The following is a 19,422-nucleotide window of genomic DNA, read 5'->3' on the forward strand; positions in this document are numbered from 1 at the left end:
ATGGTCCAGCTTCTGGAGCAATATTTTGTGATCAACACAATCGAAGCCCTTAGTTAAGTCAAAAAATATTCCTAGCATTTGAAACCTTTTGTACCTCACAGAGAAAAGAGAATATAGCATTTTCAGTTGTTCAATGACATCTAAAGCTGAACTGCACATCTGATAGCAAATCGTGTGATATAACTTTAGCAAGCACTGATGGCATAGAAATAGGTCTAAAATTGTCTGCATTATCCCTTTCTCCGTTTTTATAAAGCAACTTTACTACTGAGTACTTTAATCGTTCAGGAAACTGATCATTCCTAAAGGAAAAATTAAAAATATGGATAAATACAGGACAAACATGTGTAGCGCAGTACATTAATATTCTGCTAGGCATTCCATCATATCTATGAGAGTCCTTAGTCTTCAGTGATTTAATTATTGACTCAATCTCCCCCTTGTCTGTATCACAGAGGAATATTTCAGACATCAATCTCAGAAAGGCATTTGCCAAGAGAGTGAATGTCTTTCTCCCCTTATTGATTTCCGAAGCTCTGTATTAACACTTTCCACTGAATGCAACGTCCAGAGGATACCATACCGCTCAAAGAGTGAGCTGTTCACACTAGTGTGAGAAGCATTCTCAGAAATGGACCAGATGTCACCCGAATCGTATAATTAAGGTTATGGCCCTTACTATTATTACATGATTATCTTCACCAAGATCCTTCCTCAAACAACCTGAATCACAGGAGATATTACCGAGCCCTGCATTTGGCTCAAAAATACTAGTTGCCTGGTAATCACTTTATTCTGACACTTCTCCCCCATGACTATTACCCAGCAATAAGACTTTCTCACTATTCTTTACACTTTTCTTTCTACACTTGGCTTGTTCCTTATGTCCTGCACTGCCAGTATACTTCATAAATTCTTGAGATGTCTGAATGTTATATTGCTCAGTCTCCAAAGCACTGAAGCTATTGCACTCAGAATTGGAATGTTTCCTCCATCTTTTCACTGTTCTGGAACGCTTGACCGTAATCCAGTCTTATGGTCTAGTACTAACATTACTACTGCAGACAGCAGCAAGCAAAAAACTGCCAATTTTTTTTGCTCCACAATCAAACCAGCTCACAGTTACAAGATCTCCAGAAATGACAAGCACCATTCCTCTCATAGGCCGTATTAACACACTCGTTAAGAAAATAATATTTGCAATCCTCACACTGAGGGCCATTCCTGCTAATTCTGTGTCAATGTGCACACTTGTCCATTGTGATAGTTAATGCATTTAATTAAAAAGTTTTGCTCAAAGAAAAACCTATTATTTACTGTAATGAGAGGATGAGGGAGAATAATAATGAAAGAATAAAATCACAAAATCAAATATACAATGAATGGATTAGTCAAATGGATAGTGATCATGTAAGAGAGAGAGAGAATAAAAGGAGAAACTGGCTAAAAATTACCTCTCTCACAACATCACTCATCAAGCAATGTTCAGAAAGGTACATTCCCTTTTCCGCAGCCAGAAGCCTAATTGCACGATTGAATAATGCAGAACCTGTGTAGTGCATCAAAGCTGTTGCAGTTTCAGACTTTGGGGCAACAAATATGTCAAGACGACGGTGCTGAAACAAAAAAAGGAAAATTTTTATGACCATTTACCAATAATTTATGATAATTCAGCACAGCTATAAATAAGTAACATACATACTGAGAGTGTAGAGAAAAGGCTTTACACTAAGGTCAGAGCAGGGCAGGGGGACATTTAACCAATCAAAATCTGCCAATAGCCACAACTCCTTGTTAACGCACTGTTTTGGAGCTGCAGCCATAAAACAGAACCAATCAAAAACAAGCAAGTGGAACTGTATGCTTCTATCCTGATTGTCTCCAGCCAGTATCTGCCATACTAAAGAGCACAGTATTATATGAATTAGTTCAAGCTTATTAATTGCTTATGCTGAATAGAAAAAATCAGGGAAATTTAAGACTTATAACCAAGGCTGGTAGTGTGTCAGTTATTTTTCTGTGATGTTTAGTGGCTTGTTTATTACATTAACTACACGAGGAGTAACACAGTACCATCAATTTACTGGCCATTGTGTTGCAGAAACAGCACATAAATGAGACAGTCAACATAACTCACCATAAGGCACAATTTTCTCAACAGTTGAATGTAAAGATCACATTCAGTAATTTTTGTTAATATACTGACAATGACCCCCCAACGAACTGTCGACATCACTGAGGTGGAATGGCTTTCATGTTTCAATAGTAGTGAGACTAGCACATGTTTCCTGAAGATGAGCAGCAGTCATTTGAATAGTTTTAGGGGCAACAGTCTGGATGACTGACCAAACTGGCCTTGTAAAATTAGCAAATATGACCTTGCTATGCTGATACTGCCAAAAGCTGAAAGTAAGGGTAAACTGCAGCCATTGTATTTCCCAAGGACATGCAACTCAACTGTATGGCTTAATGATGATCCCATCCTCTTGGACAAAATATTCCACAGGTAAAGTAGTCATTGATTCAAATCTCCAGTCGGTGGCTACAAAGGAGGATAATGACATGAGGATAAATGAGACTGGCATTCTAAGGGTGAGAGAATTGAATATTAAATCCCTTAATTGGGTAGGAAGGTTAGAGAATTTAAAAAGGGTAATGGATAGGATGAAACTGGATATGCAAGGAATTAGCAAAGTGCAGTGGAAGGATGAACGGGACTTCTGGTGAAATCAGTTCAAGGTTATCTGAACAAAATCAGATAGAGGTAATGCATGAGCAGGTATAATAACGAATAAGAAAACAGAAATGCAGATAAGCTATTATAAACAGCACAGTGAATGCATTATAACTGCCAAAATAGAAATGAAGCCAACATTCGCGACGGTAGTAAAAGTTATATGTCATCTTTCTCTACAGATGATGAAGGGACTGAAAAAATCTGTGATGAGATAAAAAAGTATTCAGATAGTTAAGGGAAAGAAAAATTTAATTGTGATGGAGATCTGGTATTTGATAGTAGGAAAAGGAAGAGATGGAAAAATAGCAGAGGAATATGGACTGAAAAAACTGTCTGGTAGAATTTTGCACAGAGCTTAATTTAATCAGCACCAAGACTTGGTTTTAGAAAAGTAAAAGAAGATTGTGTATGTGGAAGAGATGTGAGTACACTGGAATGTTTCAGACTGATTATATAATGGTAAGACAGAGATTTCAAAACCAGATTTTAAACTGGAAGACTCTGACCATATTTTACTGGTTGTGACCTTCAGACTGAAACAATTGCAAAAAAGGTAGGGAATTACAGAGATGATACCTGGAAAAACTGAAGGAATGAGCTGTTATTGAGAGAACTGGGGAAATGAAAACAACAGAAGATGAACGGGAACCTTTGAGCAGAGGATCACATAGGCAAAAAGGCAAACCCTAATAGAAATCCCTGGGTTACTTAAGATATATTAAATTTAAATCAGGAAAGGAAAAGATATAAAAATGTAGCAGATGAAGCAGGCAAAAGGTAAAAAAAGGACATGTAAAAAATGAGACTGACAGAAACTGCAAAGTGGCTGGCAAGGGATGGCTAGAGGACAATGCATGGCAGTAGCAGCATGCACAACTAGGGGAAAGATAGATACTACTAGCTACAGAAAAATAAGAGTAGGCCCTATCCCTTGGAGACAAGTGAAGCAGCTGTGTGAATATCAAGAACTCAGATGGCAAGACTGAACTGGGTGGAAGAAAAATATAGGGAGTATGTAATGGCCAAAAGAAGACACATCAGGTTGCAGACAGGCACAATTAAAAGACACTTACAGACAGTTTTTGGCCACAGCTTCCATCAGAAAAAAAAAAAACCACACACACACACACACACACACACACACACACACACACACACGCGCGCGCGAAAGCAAGCACACCTCATGCACACATGCCCACCAACTTTAAATGAGAATGGGGAGGAATTATAGGACAGAGGGAGTGGATACTGTTGGATGGGGGGTATGGGGACAGTGTGTTACTGTAGGTTGAGGCCAGGATAATTATGGGAGTGGAGAATGTGTTTAGAGGTAACTCCCATCTATGCAGTCCAGAAAAGCTGGTGATAGATAAATGGATCCAGATGGGTCAGATAGTGAAGCAGCCACTGAAATCAAATTGGTTATGTTGCGTTTGATGCCATGCCACAGGGTGGTCTACTTTGCTCTTGGCTAAAGTTTGGTGATGGCCATTCATCCTGGTGGACAGCTGGTTGGTAGTCATACAAATATAAAAAGCTGTGCAATTATTGCAGCACAGCTGCTAAATGACATGACTGTGTCCACAGGTGGCCTGGTCCTGATGGGGTGGGATAAACTTGTGAGAGGACTGTAATAGGAAGTGCTGGGTGGGTGGATTGGGCAGGTTTCTGCACCTGAGTATTCCTCAGGGATATGATCCCTTTGCGAAGGGATTGGGAGTGGTTTAGGGATGGACTAGGATGTTGTGGGGGTTGAGAGGGGCGGCGGAACACCATTTTAGGAGGAGTGGGAAGTATCTCGTACACTACTACCCCCTTCCCCTTCCCTGCCCCCTTCAGATTGCTGTTTGCATCCTATCTGACAGTTGCATTCTGCCTGTAGATGCTGAAGTTGGTGTGGTGCTCATGTGTGCATGAGGTCTGCTTGTGTGTGAGTGTGTTGTCGCAACACGGCCCTTGATGCTGAAGTTGGTAGTTGTGTATCCTTGAGGTGTGCTTGTTTGTTTGTTTGTGTGTGTGTGTGTGTGTGTGTGTGTGTGTGTGTGTGTCTTTTAGTGAAGACAGCTGTGGCCAAAAAAGCTTTATGTAATTGTCTTTCAATTGTACCAGCCAGTAACCTGATGTGTCATCTTTACGGTAAGTAGCAATCTGCCTTTTCCTACATTGCCTATACTTCAAGAATAATATGAAAGAGCATTGTAAGTGGAAACAGGGCCCTGCAAGTGGACAACATTCCCACAGCTCGAACAGTCCAAGGGTGTACTGCCGGTCTATAGTGTCCAATGGGCACAATATTTCGGTGATCAGACATGTTGCCATTGTCAGGTGTGCTGACGATGGTGACATGTCTGCCCACTGAAATATTGTGCCTACTGGACACTATGGACCAGCAGTACACCTGTGGACTGTTCGAGCAAGAAATACACTAGGAGAAACTGAAGAAACACAACATTCCCCCAGAATTATTGGGATTCTTAGAAGAGCCAGCTACGGTAAAGTAATCCACTTAATGTGCAACATATATGACAGGTGAATACCCTCAGACTTCAGGAACAATGTCATAATTCTAATTCTAAAGAAGACTGGTGTTGACAGGTGTGACTGCTACTGAACCACCAGCTTAATTAGTCATGGCTGCAAAATAGTGACAAATTATTTGCAGAACAATGGAAAAACTGATAGAGGTTGACTCCAGGGGAAGATCAGTTTGGGTTCTGAAGAAATCTAGGAACATGCAAGGCAATACTGATTTACCTTAGGAGATAGGTTGAGGAAAGTCAAACTTATGTTTATAACATTTGTAGATTTAGAGAAAGCTTTTGACATTGTGTACTGGGTTGCACTCTTTGAAATTTTAAAGGTAGCAGGGATAAAATGCAGGAACTAAAGGTTTATTTACAACTAGAACCGTATTCAGATTGAAGTTATATGAGTCAAAGTGCATGAAAGGGTGAGAAAGGAGTGGAACAGGATTGTAGCCCCTCTCCCACATTATTCAACCTGTACATTAAACAAGTTGCAATGGAAACTGAGGAGAAATTTGGAAAGGCAATTCAAGTTCATGGAGAAGAAATAAAAAGTTTCTGGTTTGCTGATGAAATTGTAATTATGTCAGAGATGGCTAAAGCCTTGGAAGTGTAGTTGAAAAAGATGGTTAGTATTTTGAAAAGATATCATACAATGAACATCAATAAAAGGAAAACCAGGGTAATTGAGTATAGTCGAATGAAGTCAGGTGATGCAGAGGAAATTAGGTTATAAAATGAGACACTAAAAGTAACAGATGAGTTTTGCTATTTGGGTAGTAAAATAACTGGAGATGGTTGAAGTAAGAGATGACACAAAATGAAGACTAGTAATAGTAAGAATTTCTGAAAATGAAGAGTTTCTTAACAACCAATAAACATCTGCATGGCGGGTGTTCTTTTCTGAGGGTTTTTGTCTGGAGTGTAGCCTTCTGTGGAAATGAAATGTAAACTACAGGCAATTCAGACAAGATGAGAATAGAAGCTCCTGAAACACAGTGCTATAGACGAATCTTGAAGACTGGATGAGTTGATTGAATAACAAATGAGGTGTTACTGAATTTATATGGGGAATGGGGGGAGGGAGGAGGAATTGTCACATATCTTGACTACCCCGAGGACACTTTCTGAGGCATCAAGAACTTGCCACTTTGGTAATGGAAGTAATTGTGTGAGGTGGAAGGGGTAAAAACTGTGGAGAAAGACCAAGGCTTAAATACAGTAAGCAAGTTCAAATGGGTGCAGATTGCAGTAGAGGTTGCAGGGATAGGGAGACCTGCCCAAGAACTGCACCATACGAGTCTTCGGTTTGCAGACCACCACCACCACCACCACCACCACCACCACAACAACAACAACAACAACAACAACACAGACAACTAAAGTGAAACTTTATTCTTACAAGTTGGTCAGTGGCTGTAAATTTAAGCAGTGATGATGGTAGAAACTTCCCAAATTTGTGTTATTATTTTCTCATATCACTTGTTTTAATTGATTAATACATTATAAAGCAAATCAAAGAGCACAATGTGGTCCTTGTGGAAACCCTCACTTTGAAATATAGGCTTTCTCTTGCATTAAAACACATGGTTGAAAGGACACAGTGTAAACCTGAACAAATTAAATGTCACAAATCCTAACATGAAAAGAAACTGTAGGAAAGAATGAAATGCTGGATTACTTGACAGAAAATATTCAAAAGTAGACACTTTCAACTACACCTTGTCTCAGTTCTGAAATGTCTGTTTCCCAATTTCAAAGAAAGAATTGGGGGTCAGCAAATGTGGCTTACGTAACATCAAAGTCCACAGCTGTTGACAGTAATACTTAAGGTGTGGTGTTAAGCTGAGGGAAAAATCATTAATGAATAGCTTTTCAAACTCTTTAACAACAAGTGAAAACCAAATGGTCATGCCCCACACAAAGGTACTTCATATGGAATGTATTTTTTAAGAATGGTAATGGAAAAGGCATACATTGACAGAAGAAATCTGTGATTTATTGACAAAGTGAGAGACTTTAATGGCATGCTCTGAGAGCACACAATGTACCCGACCAGTAAGCAAACATTAGCACAGATAGAGAGTCCAGCTAAGGAGAACCCAATTTCAAAATTCAATATCTCAAAAACTAAGATCAAACAATGGAAAATCCAAGATGGAATGTATCACTATTATGACAAGGAAAGTCGCTACTCACTATATAGTGGCAGATATGCACAACAAAAGACTGTCATAAATAAAATTTCACACACACACACACACACACACACACACACACACACACACGACTGCAGTTTTGTGTGTTTGTGTGTGTGTGTGTGTGTGTGTGGTGGTGTGTGGTGTGGTGTGTGTGTGTGTGTGTGTGTGTGTGTGTGTGTGTGTGTGTGTGTGACGTCTATTTTTAATGAAGGCCTTGCTGGCTGAAAGCTTCTTTGTGACAGTGTTTTTGTTGTGCCTGTCTACGACTCAGTATCTCCGCTATATGGTGAGTAGGAACTTTCCTTTTCATAATATTGGCAAAAACTAAGATCGACAGACGAGTGCAAAAAAAGGTAAGTCTACCATGAAGGCTGTAATAATTTTACACAGAAATTATACAGACATTTCAAAATAGTTCCAAAAGCTGCTAACAGACAGCACTACACACTCTTCGGTTCACAGACAGTGTGCACACACAACCTTGCCCTCTACAAACAGTCTCTGCAGTCACATCACAATTCTTTTCAAAATGTTCACCACTTGCACCAGAGAGCTGGCACAAATGACCAATGAATTTGGCATCACTTCTTGTAGTGTATTAATGGAAATGGATTAGACAGATTGCTGACACAGTGGGACGATTCCAGTTAGACAGTGTCTTTCAATGTGCCCCACTGAAACTAGTCATGAGGAGTCAGATTGGGTGAATACAGGTGTTGATCCATCCCTGCACCAGCAAATGTACAATTATCTACTGCAACAGCTCTATTCTCAGAGATAGCAAAACACATGTTCGGTGCAATGTGTTCTGGCCCTATCTCATGTCAACTTCTCGGCATCTGGTCGATCATCCAACACTAGCCATATGGTGAAAAATTGTTCAGAAATTGCTATGTAATGTTCTTCAGAGATCGTTTGTCACATGAAAAGGGCCAACAATGCCTCTGATGCACTCTGGGAGAACACAGTGGTTTTACTTTTCACAAAAGTGGATTTTCAGAACCCCCCTCAAACCACCAGTTTCATTTACTCGTGATGCCATTCAAGTGGAAGTGTGCTTCACCTGTAAATCAGATGCAGCCAAAATCAAATGCTTCATTATTAATCAGTGTGAGAATACTGTTTGCAAACTGAGCTTTCTGTCACACAGCTTGTAAAGGTACAGCCTTGTGGCTTTGGATTTTGAATGGAAATGTTTAGACTCTGTCTCACTATTTTGCGCATGCTGGAACACTTGAAACCGGTCCATTCTGCAATTTGCTGGACGGATTTCGTCGGGTGTTGTGGAATAATTAAAGAAACCATGGTGACATGTTCAGGAATAAAACCGTGGTGACATGTTCAGGAGTAACTACAGTTTGTTTGGAGCCAACATTTTCTACTAAATCATCAGCCACGCTGTCTGTCTGTCGGAATTTGGTGAAGAGCTTGAGAATAGTTTTTGCATCGGGCCCTTTTAAAACATTAAATTGCTGTTGCTGTAGGACTATGTTCTAACCTATGGCAGTCCAGTACCAGAAAAACATGTCATTCAATGAAACACATAATATCAATCGGTACACAAATCTTTCACAGTTTATTGGTGGAGCTGATCTCTCTGAGCTGTGGCGCACTATTTATTGGAATAATGAATTACAATTACAGCAGCATGTTTCAGAAAATGTTTGAACTATTTCAAAACTTTTGTATGAATTTCTTACGGTTTTCACAATAAACACGTCATTTCTTGCACTTGTAACATTCCAGGATTATGGTTAGCACCCGGCATTGTGTATTACTAGACCAATACTCTTATATCTCTAGCTATAATTAATTCAATTGCTTTTCGATAATAGGAAAAAGGCTTTTAGAAGAATAATAGCAATACCAGACAATAGTAGTTACAATATTCTTTGTACCATAAACAATAAAAATCAGATTCAGGAAATTAATATATGGAAAATGTTTAGATAAAATAATAATATATTTCGTTCTCATCATCTGTAAGAGGTAGAAATTAAATCTCAAGCCTAATTAACAAAATATAGATAACTGATTGTTTAGCACTGTTAGCAAGCTTATTTCTGCAATTTCAATACTAATGTGATTTTTATGTGTTTAGAAAATGTCTTAAACTTGTTCTAGCAAAGTAGGGAATATTATAGAGTGTTTGGTAATGTTGTTCAACTAATTCATATTATAAATTATGTTTTGCATTATTATAACCAGTAGTACATTGTAGGAAGAGTATAAATTCTCGGCCTCGAGTACTATTAAGGGCAGATGAGTGCTGGACCCACTAGACAGGTCTGTGCATACAGTTGAGATAAGTTCTCAGCGCATGATTCAGGTTTGGATTTACAATAGAGCAACTAGTGTGTTGGACATTGTCGAAAGCAGCATATTAGAACAGTGCAGTGACAGATTATTTTGGAGTGTTAAACAGTTTGATTTAATGTTACAAAATGCAGAATGATGTGTGACTTTATATTCGTACTTTGTTGAGTATTAGTGTTGAACAATGCAATGGACCTGACACACCCATTTCTATCAAATTACTGCATCTGGACTATTTAATATCGCCAGTGTAGTATGTGCTACCATCAGTTAGCTGTAGTAGTAACAACGAGGTTTATTACACCAAAGATTGATCATGAGCTCATAAGATACAGGTTTTGAAGTGAACAAATCTACGTACCTACTTTACTTCAGTTGTGGCCTACGTCACTGTAGTGAAATCCATTATGGTATCCTGTATTTATTGAACACGCATATTTTAGCTCATGTATGTGTGGTGTCACCGCCAGACACCACACTTGCTAGGTGGTAGCTTAAATCGGCCGCGGTCCATTTAGTACATGTCGGACCCGCGTGTCGCCACTGTGTGATCGCAGACCTAGCGCCACCACAAGGCAGGTCTCGAGAGACGATATAGCACTCGCCCCAGTTGTACGAGGAGATTGCTAGCGACCATACGGACGAAGCCTTCCTCTCATTTGCCGAGAGCCAGTTAGAATAGCCTTCTGCTAAGTGCATGGCTACGACCTAGCAAGGCGCCATTAGCCTTACCTACTTTGAGAGTTATAGTATAAATGTCTCAAGAAGAATGCTGTAGTCATCAAATAATAAAGTTAAGTATAAAGCAGCTACGTACTTTTCTTGCTACCATTCAATAGTTATCCTGTTCCAGAATTGACGCCCGTCGGCGTGTGTGTGTACGCATGCCTTTCTATCGGCTACCCGTCACTGTGGACTGGCTGCCTTGTCAGTCCACTTCATTGGCGACGAGTCTACAAAGGATCTTGTGTTTTGCTTTGCCCTAATTTATTTGTGTCATGGCTTCGCCAGATGTACTGTCCGAATTTTATCGCTTGCAGAATCAGCAGACGCAGGCGTTATTGGATGCCCTTGGACAGCTCGTCCAGGGTCAACGTGCGCTGCACACCGATGCGGCCGCCGCCGCTTCACCGCTACCGCAGCCACAACCTGCCGTTGCACCGCCTTTTAGGCACTACGACCCGAACCAGGAGACGTGGCAGGAATGGTCCCGACAGTTCGCCTTCCACCTCGCTGCCTACAGAATTCAAGGTAATGAGCGGCAGCCGTTTTTGCTTTCTTGTGTCGGTGTGTCCACCTACCGTGTGATAGTGAAATTGTTTCCCCGACGAGACGTAGCAACTCTGTCCTACGAGGAAATTTTGTCTGCATTAGATGTCTATTTCAAAGAAACAGTTAATGTGGTTGCAAAACGGTATACGTTTTTTCGTACAAAACGTACGGCCGGTCAAACTAATAGGGAGTGGGTAGCAACATTGCAAGGACTTACTAGGGACTGTGCCTTTGAATGTGACTGTGGTCTTTCTTATTCAGATACAATGGTGCGTGATGCAATTGCACAGAACGTTTCTGATGTTCGCATACGGGAGCAAATTTTGAAACTAGTTAATCCCTCCCTTCAACAAGTGATAGACATATTGGATAGACAGGACACACTTGACTGTGCTCAGGAATCTTTTGAAACTTCGCCAGCTGTGTGTAACATTAACCGGCCCGCCGGGCGCTCTCGAGCTAAGCGGCCCGGTCAACTGCCCTCGCATACGTCCGCACAGCTGCCGCCGCGCGCTAAGCCAGGTGTGCCGCGCCAGCACACAAATGCAGTGAAATCATGCCCGCGGTGTGCTACTAGACATTCGCGTGAACATTGCCCGTCACGCCAAGCTATTTGCTTTTTCTGCAATAAGAAAGGACATGTTCAAAGTGTTTGCCAGAAAAAGCTCCGTTCAGACAATCACAACCATTCCAGGCCCTTTGCTTCGCGCCGGAATCGAACCAAGGACACTGAGGCTCGCGGACCTTCGCCCATGGACATTCATGTCGTTAATTCCACTTCGTCCAGTGACACTTTCTCTAACAGTGCCTGTGTTCGTCCCACAAAAACTATGCTTCGACGTCACCGGAAATCACGTCAATTAGCAAGTGATTCTGTACCAGTGTCTGTTCAAATTGCACAAAACAGTCGCTCTTGTCGTCAGCAGAACAATAAACTTTTTGTGGACTTAGACTTTGAAGGCAAAGTGATACCATTCCAGCTCGATACCGGAGCTGCAGTTTCATTGCTCAATCACGACACGTACACACAACTGGGCAAACCTCCGTTGCGTTCCGCAAATGTTAAGCTAACCACATATTCAGGACAGACAATACCTGTGTTAGGACAGTGCAGCCTTCTTGCCACATACAAAGGACAAACAAAACTTGTGTCATTTTATGTTCTTCGTTCTTCTACGGCAGTGAACTTGTTTGGCTTAGATTTATTTCAGTTGTTTAACATGTCTATTGTAAATCAGGTCCTCTCAGTGAATCAGACTGTGCCTTCAGACAGTGTTTCTCGCTTATGTGACGAATTTGCAGACATTTTTGCACCAGGCTTAGGTTGCGCTAAAAACTATGAAGCACATTTGGAACTGAAAGTAAACGCGCAACCGACATTTTTCAGAGCGCGCAATGTTCCCCACGCCTTGCGTGATGAGGTCGCACGAACATTAAACGATCTAGAATCACAGGGTGTAATTGAACGTGTGCAAGCTTCTCTCTGGGCCTCACCCTTAGTAATTTTGCCAAAACCTTCCGGCACATTGAGACTTTGCGTGGACTTCAAGGCCACAGTCAATCCACAACTAGTGACTGCTACTTTTCCTTTGCCCCGCCCGGAAGATCTTTTTGCTAAACTGTGCCCGGGAAAATATTTTTCAAAGTTGGACCTAGCCGATGCGTACTTGCAAATACCGGTGGACGACGACTCCCAGCACGTATTGGTGGTTAACACGCATCTTGGATTGTACAGGTTCAAAAGACTGCCGTTCGGGTGTGCATCAGCCCCTGCCTTGTTTCAGCAATATTTACAAACTATTTGTGCGTCGGTCCCTACTGCCGCAAACTATCTGGACGATATAGTGATCTCTGGACAGACAGAAGAAGATCATCTTGCGAACCTCCGAACATTATTTCAGGTCTTGCGACAAAATGGTCTTCGCTTGCGGAAGGACAAATGTGTGTTTTTTGCTCGTGACTTACCATACCTGGGCCATGTCATCAATGCCCAAGGCATACATCCGAGTCCAGAGCACCTCCGTGCCATACAAGATTTACCTTCCCCTCGCAATGTGAAACAGCTACAGAGTGTGTTGGGTAAAATTACCTATTATCACAAATTTATGCGCAATGCCTCTTCCATTTCAGCTCCGCTTCATCGCTTACGCCGTAAAGGTGTTCCGTTCGTCTGGACGACGGAATGCGAACGCGCCTTTCGCCAGTTGAAATCGGCGTTGCTTTCTAATACGTGCCTTACGCCATTCGATCCCCAGAAACCCCTTTTGTTGATGGTAGATGCATCGGATTTCGGGATCGGTGCTGTGCTTGCGCACAAAGTTGGCTCCCATGATCGCCCTATTGCCTTTGCGTCCAAATTGCTCTCGTCTGCGCAAAGAAATTATTCACAGATAGAGAAAGAAGCTTTGGCTCTCGTGTTTGGTGTTACTAAGTTCCATGATTTCTTGTATGGTCGTCACTTCACCATCATCACAGACCACAAACCTTTGACATCGCTTTTTCATCCGAACAAGCCTGTACCTCCGCGTACAGCGCAGAAATTCATTCGCTGGTCTATTTTCCTCTCGCAGTACCGCTACGATATCTTGTATCGGTCCACTGCTAAGCACGGAAACGCCGATGCGTTGTCCCGTTTGCCTGTTGCTGAGGATAAAGCATTCGATTCTTCCGAACTTGCTTGCATGTTCATTGATTCGGAAACCGATGAAGTGGTCGAATCGTTTCCGATTGATTTTCGTCGTGTAGCTACAGCCACAGCTGCTGACCCTGTCCTTGCTACTGTTTTACGTTTTGTTGCTACGCAATGGCCTTTGTCAAAGTCTCGGATCGAGGATCCGTTGGTTCGCCGATTTTTTGCTCACAAGGAGAGACTTTTTGTTCGACGTGGTGTTTTGTTGTTGCGTTCTGATAATGATCAGTCCAGAGTCGTGGTCCCACGTTCGTTACAGTCCTCTGTTTTACGGCTTCTTCACCAAGGACATTGGGGTATAGTGCGAACGAAACAACTTGCTCGTCAGCACTGTACTTGGTTCGGAATCGATGCTGCGATTACGAATATGTGTTCTTCTTGCATGGCGTGTGCCGAACAACAATCCGCACCGCCGCGGAAAGTCTTTGCATGGCCAAAAGCCACTTCCCCTTGGCAACGCTTGCACATTGATTTTGCTGGTCCATTCTGGAATGCTCGATGGTTGGTTCTGGTCGATGCCTTCAGTAATTTTCCTTTTGTTGTCCGGATGTCTTCCACGACGTCCTCCGCCACCATCCAAGCGTTGTCTGCTATCTTTTGCATTGAAGGTCTTCCGCAGACTATTGTTTCCGACAATGGCCCACAGTTCCTGTCCGCAGAATTTCAGTCATTCTGCCAGGCCAATGGTATTCAACATCTGATATCCGCGCCGTTTTCGCCTCAGTCAAACGGTGCCGCTGAACGATTGGTCCGGACTTTCAAGTCACAGATGTTGAAATTGAAAGAGTCGCATTCTCGGGAGGACGCATTGTTGCTCTTTTTGTCTTCGTATCGCTCTCAGCCCCGAGATAGTCGCTCGCCGGCTGAGTTGCTCCATGGTCGTCCTCATCGCACCTTGATGTCTTTGCTGCATCCGCCGCATCAGGTTCCTGTGCAGCAGCAGTCTCCTGCTTTTGCTCCAGGCGACGTTGTATTTTATCGCAACTATCGCTGTTCACGGCGTTGGCTCGCAGGGCGCATTCTTCGCTGCCTCGGCCGCGCGATGTATTTGGTTTTGGGGGCCTCTGGTGAGGTGCGTCGGCATCTCAATCAGCTGCGCCTCTGTCGTCGCACGGGTTCTGCCGCTCCCCGTCTGCTTTCAGCAACGGTGCCGTCCGGTCAGCGCCCTGGGGACCCATCTACTGGCTCGCCTCATCCCCAGGTGTTACCGACGATGCCTTCCCATTTGCCACATGGCGACGCGCCGCCGCCGCCGCCACCGCCTGTTCTCCCGCCGGCGCCGCCCGCATTAGACGCTTCGCTGCAGCCGCCAAGCGCCTCCCAGGGTCACGCGCCGCCAATCGCTAGCCGTGACCAGCTGTCCTCCGCCATGGAACTCCCGACCGCTCCGGACCACATGACGTCATCGCGCGTCGGCTACCCCGACGCAATGGAGTTAGACACTTCGGCCCCTCATGTTTCTTTACGGGCGCATACACCGCATGTTGACGTGCACCCTGGACTAGCTTTTCAGGCGTTTCCTAGCTCCCCTCGGACCGAATGGCCAGGTGCGGGTGGCACAGCCTCGCCTGTTGTTAGGCTCCCCACCTCGTCGCATACGTCAACATGGGGTCCTCCCCACGGCGGGCGGAAGCCTTATCTCACGACCGTTCGCCGATTTGCGGGGGAGGAATGTGGTGTCACCGCCAGACACCACACTTGCTAGGTGGTAGCTTAAATCGGCCGCGGTCCATTTAGTACATGTCGGACCCGCGTGTCGCCACTGTGTGATCGCAGACCTAGCGCCACCACAAGGCAGGTCTCGAGAGACGATATAGCACTCGCCCCAGTTGTACGAGGAGATTGCTAGCGACCATACGGACGAAGCCTTCCTCTCATTTGCCGAGAGCCAGTTAGAATAGCCTTCTGCTAAGTGCATGGCTACGACCTAGCAAGGCGCCATTAGCCTTACCTACTTTGAGAGTTATAGTATAAATGTCTCAAGAAGAATGCTGTAGTCATCAAATAATAAAGTCAAGTATAAAGCAGCTACGTACTTTTCTTGCTACCATTCAATAGTTATCCTGTTCCAGAATTGACGCCCGTCGGCGTGTGTGTGTACGCGTGCCTTTCTATCGGCTACCCGTCACTGTGGACTGGCTGCCTTGTCAGTCCACTTCAGTATGCAGTCGTCGTGGGACACCGAAGGCAAGATATTCACACCATTTGTAACTATTCACTAACTGGTGGGACATTACACACTCATCTATCGATCTTAGCTTCTGATATTTAATCTTGAATGCAGGGACTCCTCTTTCAGACACCTAAGATGTACAACCATGCCCAGATGAGTTTGAGGAGCCCAGCTGGAGAATCAAAGTGTTTCAGTGCAAATTTAAGGATTAAAGGCATGCATGCAGCAACTTATGTGGACACCTGTAGGTGCCACCAACTAGCAAACACTGACAAACTGCTCTCGTCAGTAAAGGTGGATGCCCATCGCGTGGGCGTGCGCGCAATCATAATCTGTATTTGGGAATAAATTGGTGATAATTACTTGCTTGATGTTCATTTATTTTTGCACCTCATGAACCTACTTCCTACATTGCCTAACAAGAAGCAGCAATGTCCTCAGTCGAGGGTAATGCATTATAGAAGTGGGGTCAACATGGGATAAATTCTGGAAGTCCTACAGGGTCATTCCATATCAACTCACTTAGGCCTTCCTGCTCGACCATCACGGATTTGATTGAAATTTCGTGTGAACATTCACACCTGTCCCCCAATGAACAGTAGTAAATTTTAACATTCGTTGAAGCAATAATGGCTGAGATAAAGTCAGTTTTTTCACTCAACGTGTGACTTTGCGCAGAGCAAGTGAGAGTTTCTGGTGACACTGAGCTGTTATATCTTAGGCTATATTTTGCTGAAAGAAATGTAGTTTGGCAGTCTTGTAAAATTTTACTCATTCTCTTAAGAATAATAATGAAAAAGAATTTTACAAGCCACATTCAGCAAGAAAATTTTAGGCAAATTCATCCCAAAAAAATTAAGAGTTTCGCTTCTTATGTGTCAGTGACTAAAGCTATGATGAACATGGAATTTATTAACCTAACAACACAAGGTTATCAAATATAAAGTTTCATCAATGTACCACTTTCCAATACTGAATAAATTAAATGCAAACTTGGAGAAAGGCAAAAAAATGTGGTATTTTCAACATGGTTCTGCAAAAAAACAACTTACGTTCTATAAAATTTTCAAATCTGGGCTCATTTGAAAGACCATGGTTTTAACCAAGAAGGGCTAACAATGCTAGATAATTTGAATTGAGATTTGGCGTGAAAATCGCAGGTAAAAAAAAATAAAATAAAATAAAAAAAATAAAATAAAAATTAAACTTCGGGTTCTTATATCTGCTAGGGTAAATGTATGCTGAACATGAAACTTAATACACAATATGATACCGCAATGCCTGTGGTGTTCAGAAGTATGATGCAAAGTTCCTTTAAGGGGATTTGTATCTGAATAACTGTCAAAAAACATTTTTTTAATTTTTGACTTAAAAAATTATCTGTAGTTTTCTGAACAAGAAAAAGTTTATTCCAGGAAAATGGACCACACAATGTACCAAAATTAGAGTAATTTAAAAGTGACTGCATGCACCATGACATCCTCATTGCACACAGTCAGCTCTGTTAAAAATAAAGTTTTGCTCTCATTTGTTTTGTTTTTAGGACTTTTTGGTCCCTTCAGTTAGCTAACATGTGAAAGCTTTACAGTTGCTTATCTTTTGCTCATACAGAGAGTTTAGTCATTGTTTGCTATTGCTTTGACATGAATATTTTGTTTACAGTGAAGTAATTGTGTGTGTTTCTTATTTTATTTGTGAGTTTCTTACTCCACTTGAAAGCAGTGGAAGGAATTAAGAAACTCATGTTAAACTGTGGTGTCACTGACAGACACCACACTTGCTAGGTGGTAGCCTTTAAATCGGCCGCAGTCCGCTAGTATACGTCGGACCCGCGTGGCGCCACTATCAGTGATTGCAGACCGAGTGCCACCACACGGCAGGTCTAGTCTAGAGAGACTCCCTAGCACTCGCCCCAGTTGTACAGCTGACTTTGCTAGCGATGGTTTACTGTATACACACGCTCTCATTTGCCGAGATGAGAGTTTAGCTTAGCCTTAAGCTACATCATTTGCTACGACCTAGCAAGGCGCCATATTCAGTTACTATTGATATTGTGAATCATGTACCTTCACGAACGACATTCATCATTAATGGATTAAAGTTAAGTATCAAAGTAATTATGTCCACTTTCTGAATTCTAATTCCTTGTCATGTTCCAGACCTCACGTCAGTATAGTTCTTCCCTCCTCACGCCAGCCTGCGTGAGCTAAAATGCGTGCATTTCGGCCTCCTCTAGTAACACGGTGTTGGCTCTTCAGCCAACACAACATAAACAACATAAATTTCATGGAAATCGGTTCACCAAATGGATTAACTCTGCTAATACTGAAATACAGTATGATACAACACTTGAATCAGCTTCAACTACTCCAAGTGCTATGGAGCCAAAACTGAAATACTTGGACAATGGGCTTGACAGTATTAATGCTGATAATACAGAGACACCAACTATTGATTCAGGCTGTGCTATTGCTGAACTCTCTGCACTATCTGAACTAATAAACAAAGCTTTGTAGGGTAAGGAATGTGGCAAATAGTGGTGTGAAGGCAGTTGAGGAGATACATGCTAGAAGAGGCTGTGCATCAAAATTAAGAATTGTTTGTAATTTTTGTGGTTTAAGCAAATGTTGTTATACTTGTGGCATAACTAAACAGAGAGAGTGTAACATAAATATTAAACTTGCTTATGCTATGAGGTGTATAGGCAAAGGGTACAGAAGTGTACACATTTTCTGTGTTCTTATTGATTTACCTCCCCCTACAAGCTTTGACAGGTACAATAAAATTATTCTACAGACTTTAGAATAAGTAGCAAATGATAGTACGAAAAATGCTATTCAGTAAAGTGTAGACATGAACGACAGTAAAACATATATGTCTACATCCCTGGATGCATCCTGACAACAAAGAGGCCATAGTTTCCTAAATGGTGTAGTGACAGGTACCTCCTTGGACAATGGTAAAGTCATTGATGTGGAACGTATTACCAAGTACTGTCATGTCTATACTAGTGGAACTGAAATCAGAAATGTTTGATTACGTTTAGTGGTTATAGTGGAGAGATGGAATCTGATGGTGTTGTGAGGACATTTCACAGGTCAGTGGAGAAATATGGTTTTATCTATACATCTTACCTAGGAGATGGAGACTCAAAAGAGTACCAAAAAGTGCATGAATCCAAACCTTATGCTGACACAAAAATTGAAAAAATGGAATGTGTTGGACAGTCCACAAAAGGTTAGGTACAAGATTGATGAACTTGAAGAGGAATTTGTAGGGAAAGAAATTTGCTGGTGGTAAGTGCATTAGTGGACGTAGTTGGCTTACAGACGAAGAAATAGACAGGTTGCAGTATTATTATGGACAAGTGCCATAAGACAAAATAAAAATGACCTTGAGGGAATGAAAAAGGTAGTATGGGCTGCCTTCTTTCATAAAGCCTCCACAGATGACAACTCATGTCATGTACTCTGCCCACCTGGCAGTGATACATGGTGTGGCTACCAGAG

The 19,422-nt window shown here is 42.3% G+C and overlaps 1 protein-coding gene across 2 annotated transcripts in view; it reads right to left on the reverse strand.

Moving 5' to 3' along the window:
- The window catches only part of LOC126416623 (DNA polymerase lambda-like), a 155,118-nt gene that overhangs the window by 20,534 nt on the left and 115,162 nt on the right, over positions 1–19,422 (reverse strand). The window contains exon 7 of one of the 2 annotated variants that reach the window (XM_050084380.1): positions 1,455–1,616. The exons of the other annotated variant lie outside the window; for it this stretch is intronic. Within the exon in view, the coding sequence (XP_049940337.1) occupies positions 1,455–1,616 (162 nt within the window). The remainder of the gene's footprint in view (positions 1–1,454; positions 1,617–19,422) is intronic. 2 annotated transcript variants of the gene reach the window in all.

This window comes from Schistocerca serialis, chromosome 8, assembly GCF_023864345.2.
Source record: "Schistocerca serialis cubense isolate TAMUIC-IGC-003099 chromosome 8, iqSchSeri2.2, whole genome shotgun sequence".
Taxonomy (NCBI): Eukaryota; Metazoa; Arthropoda; class Insecta; order Orthoptera; family Acrididae; genus Schistocerca; species Schistocerca serialis.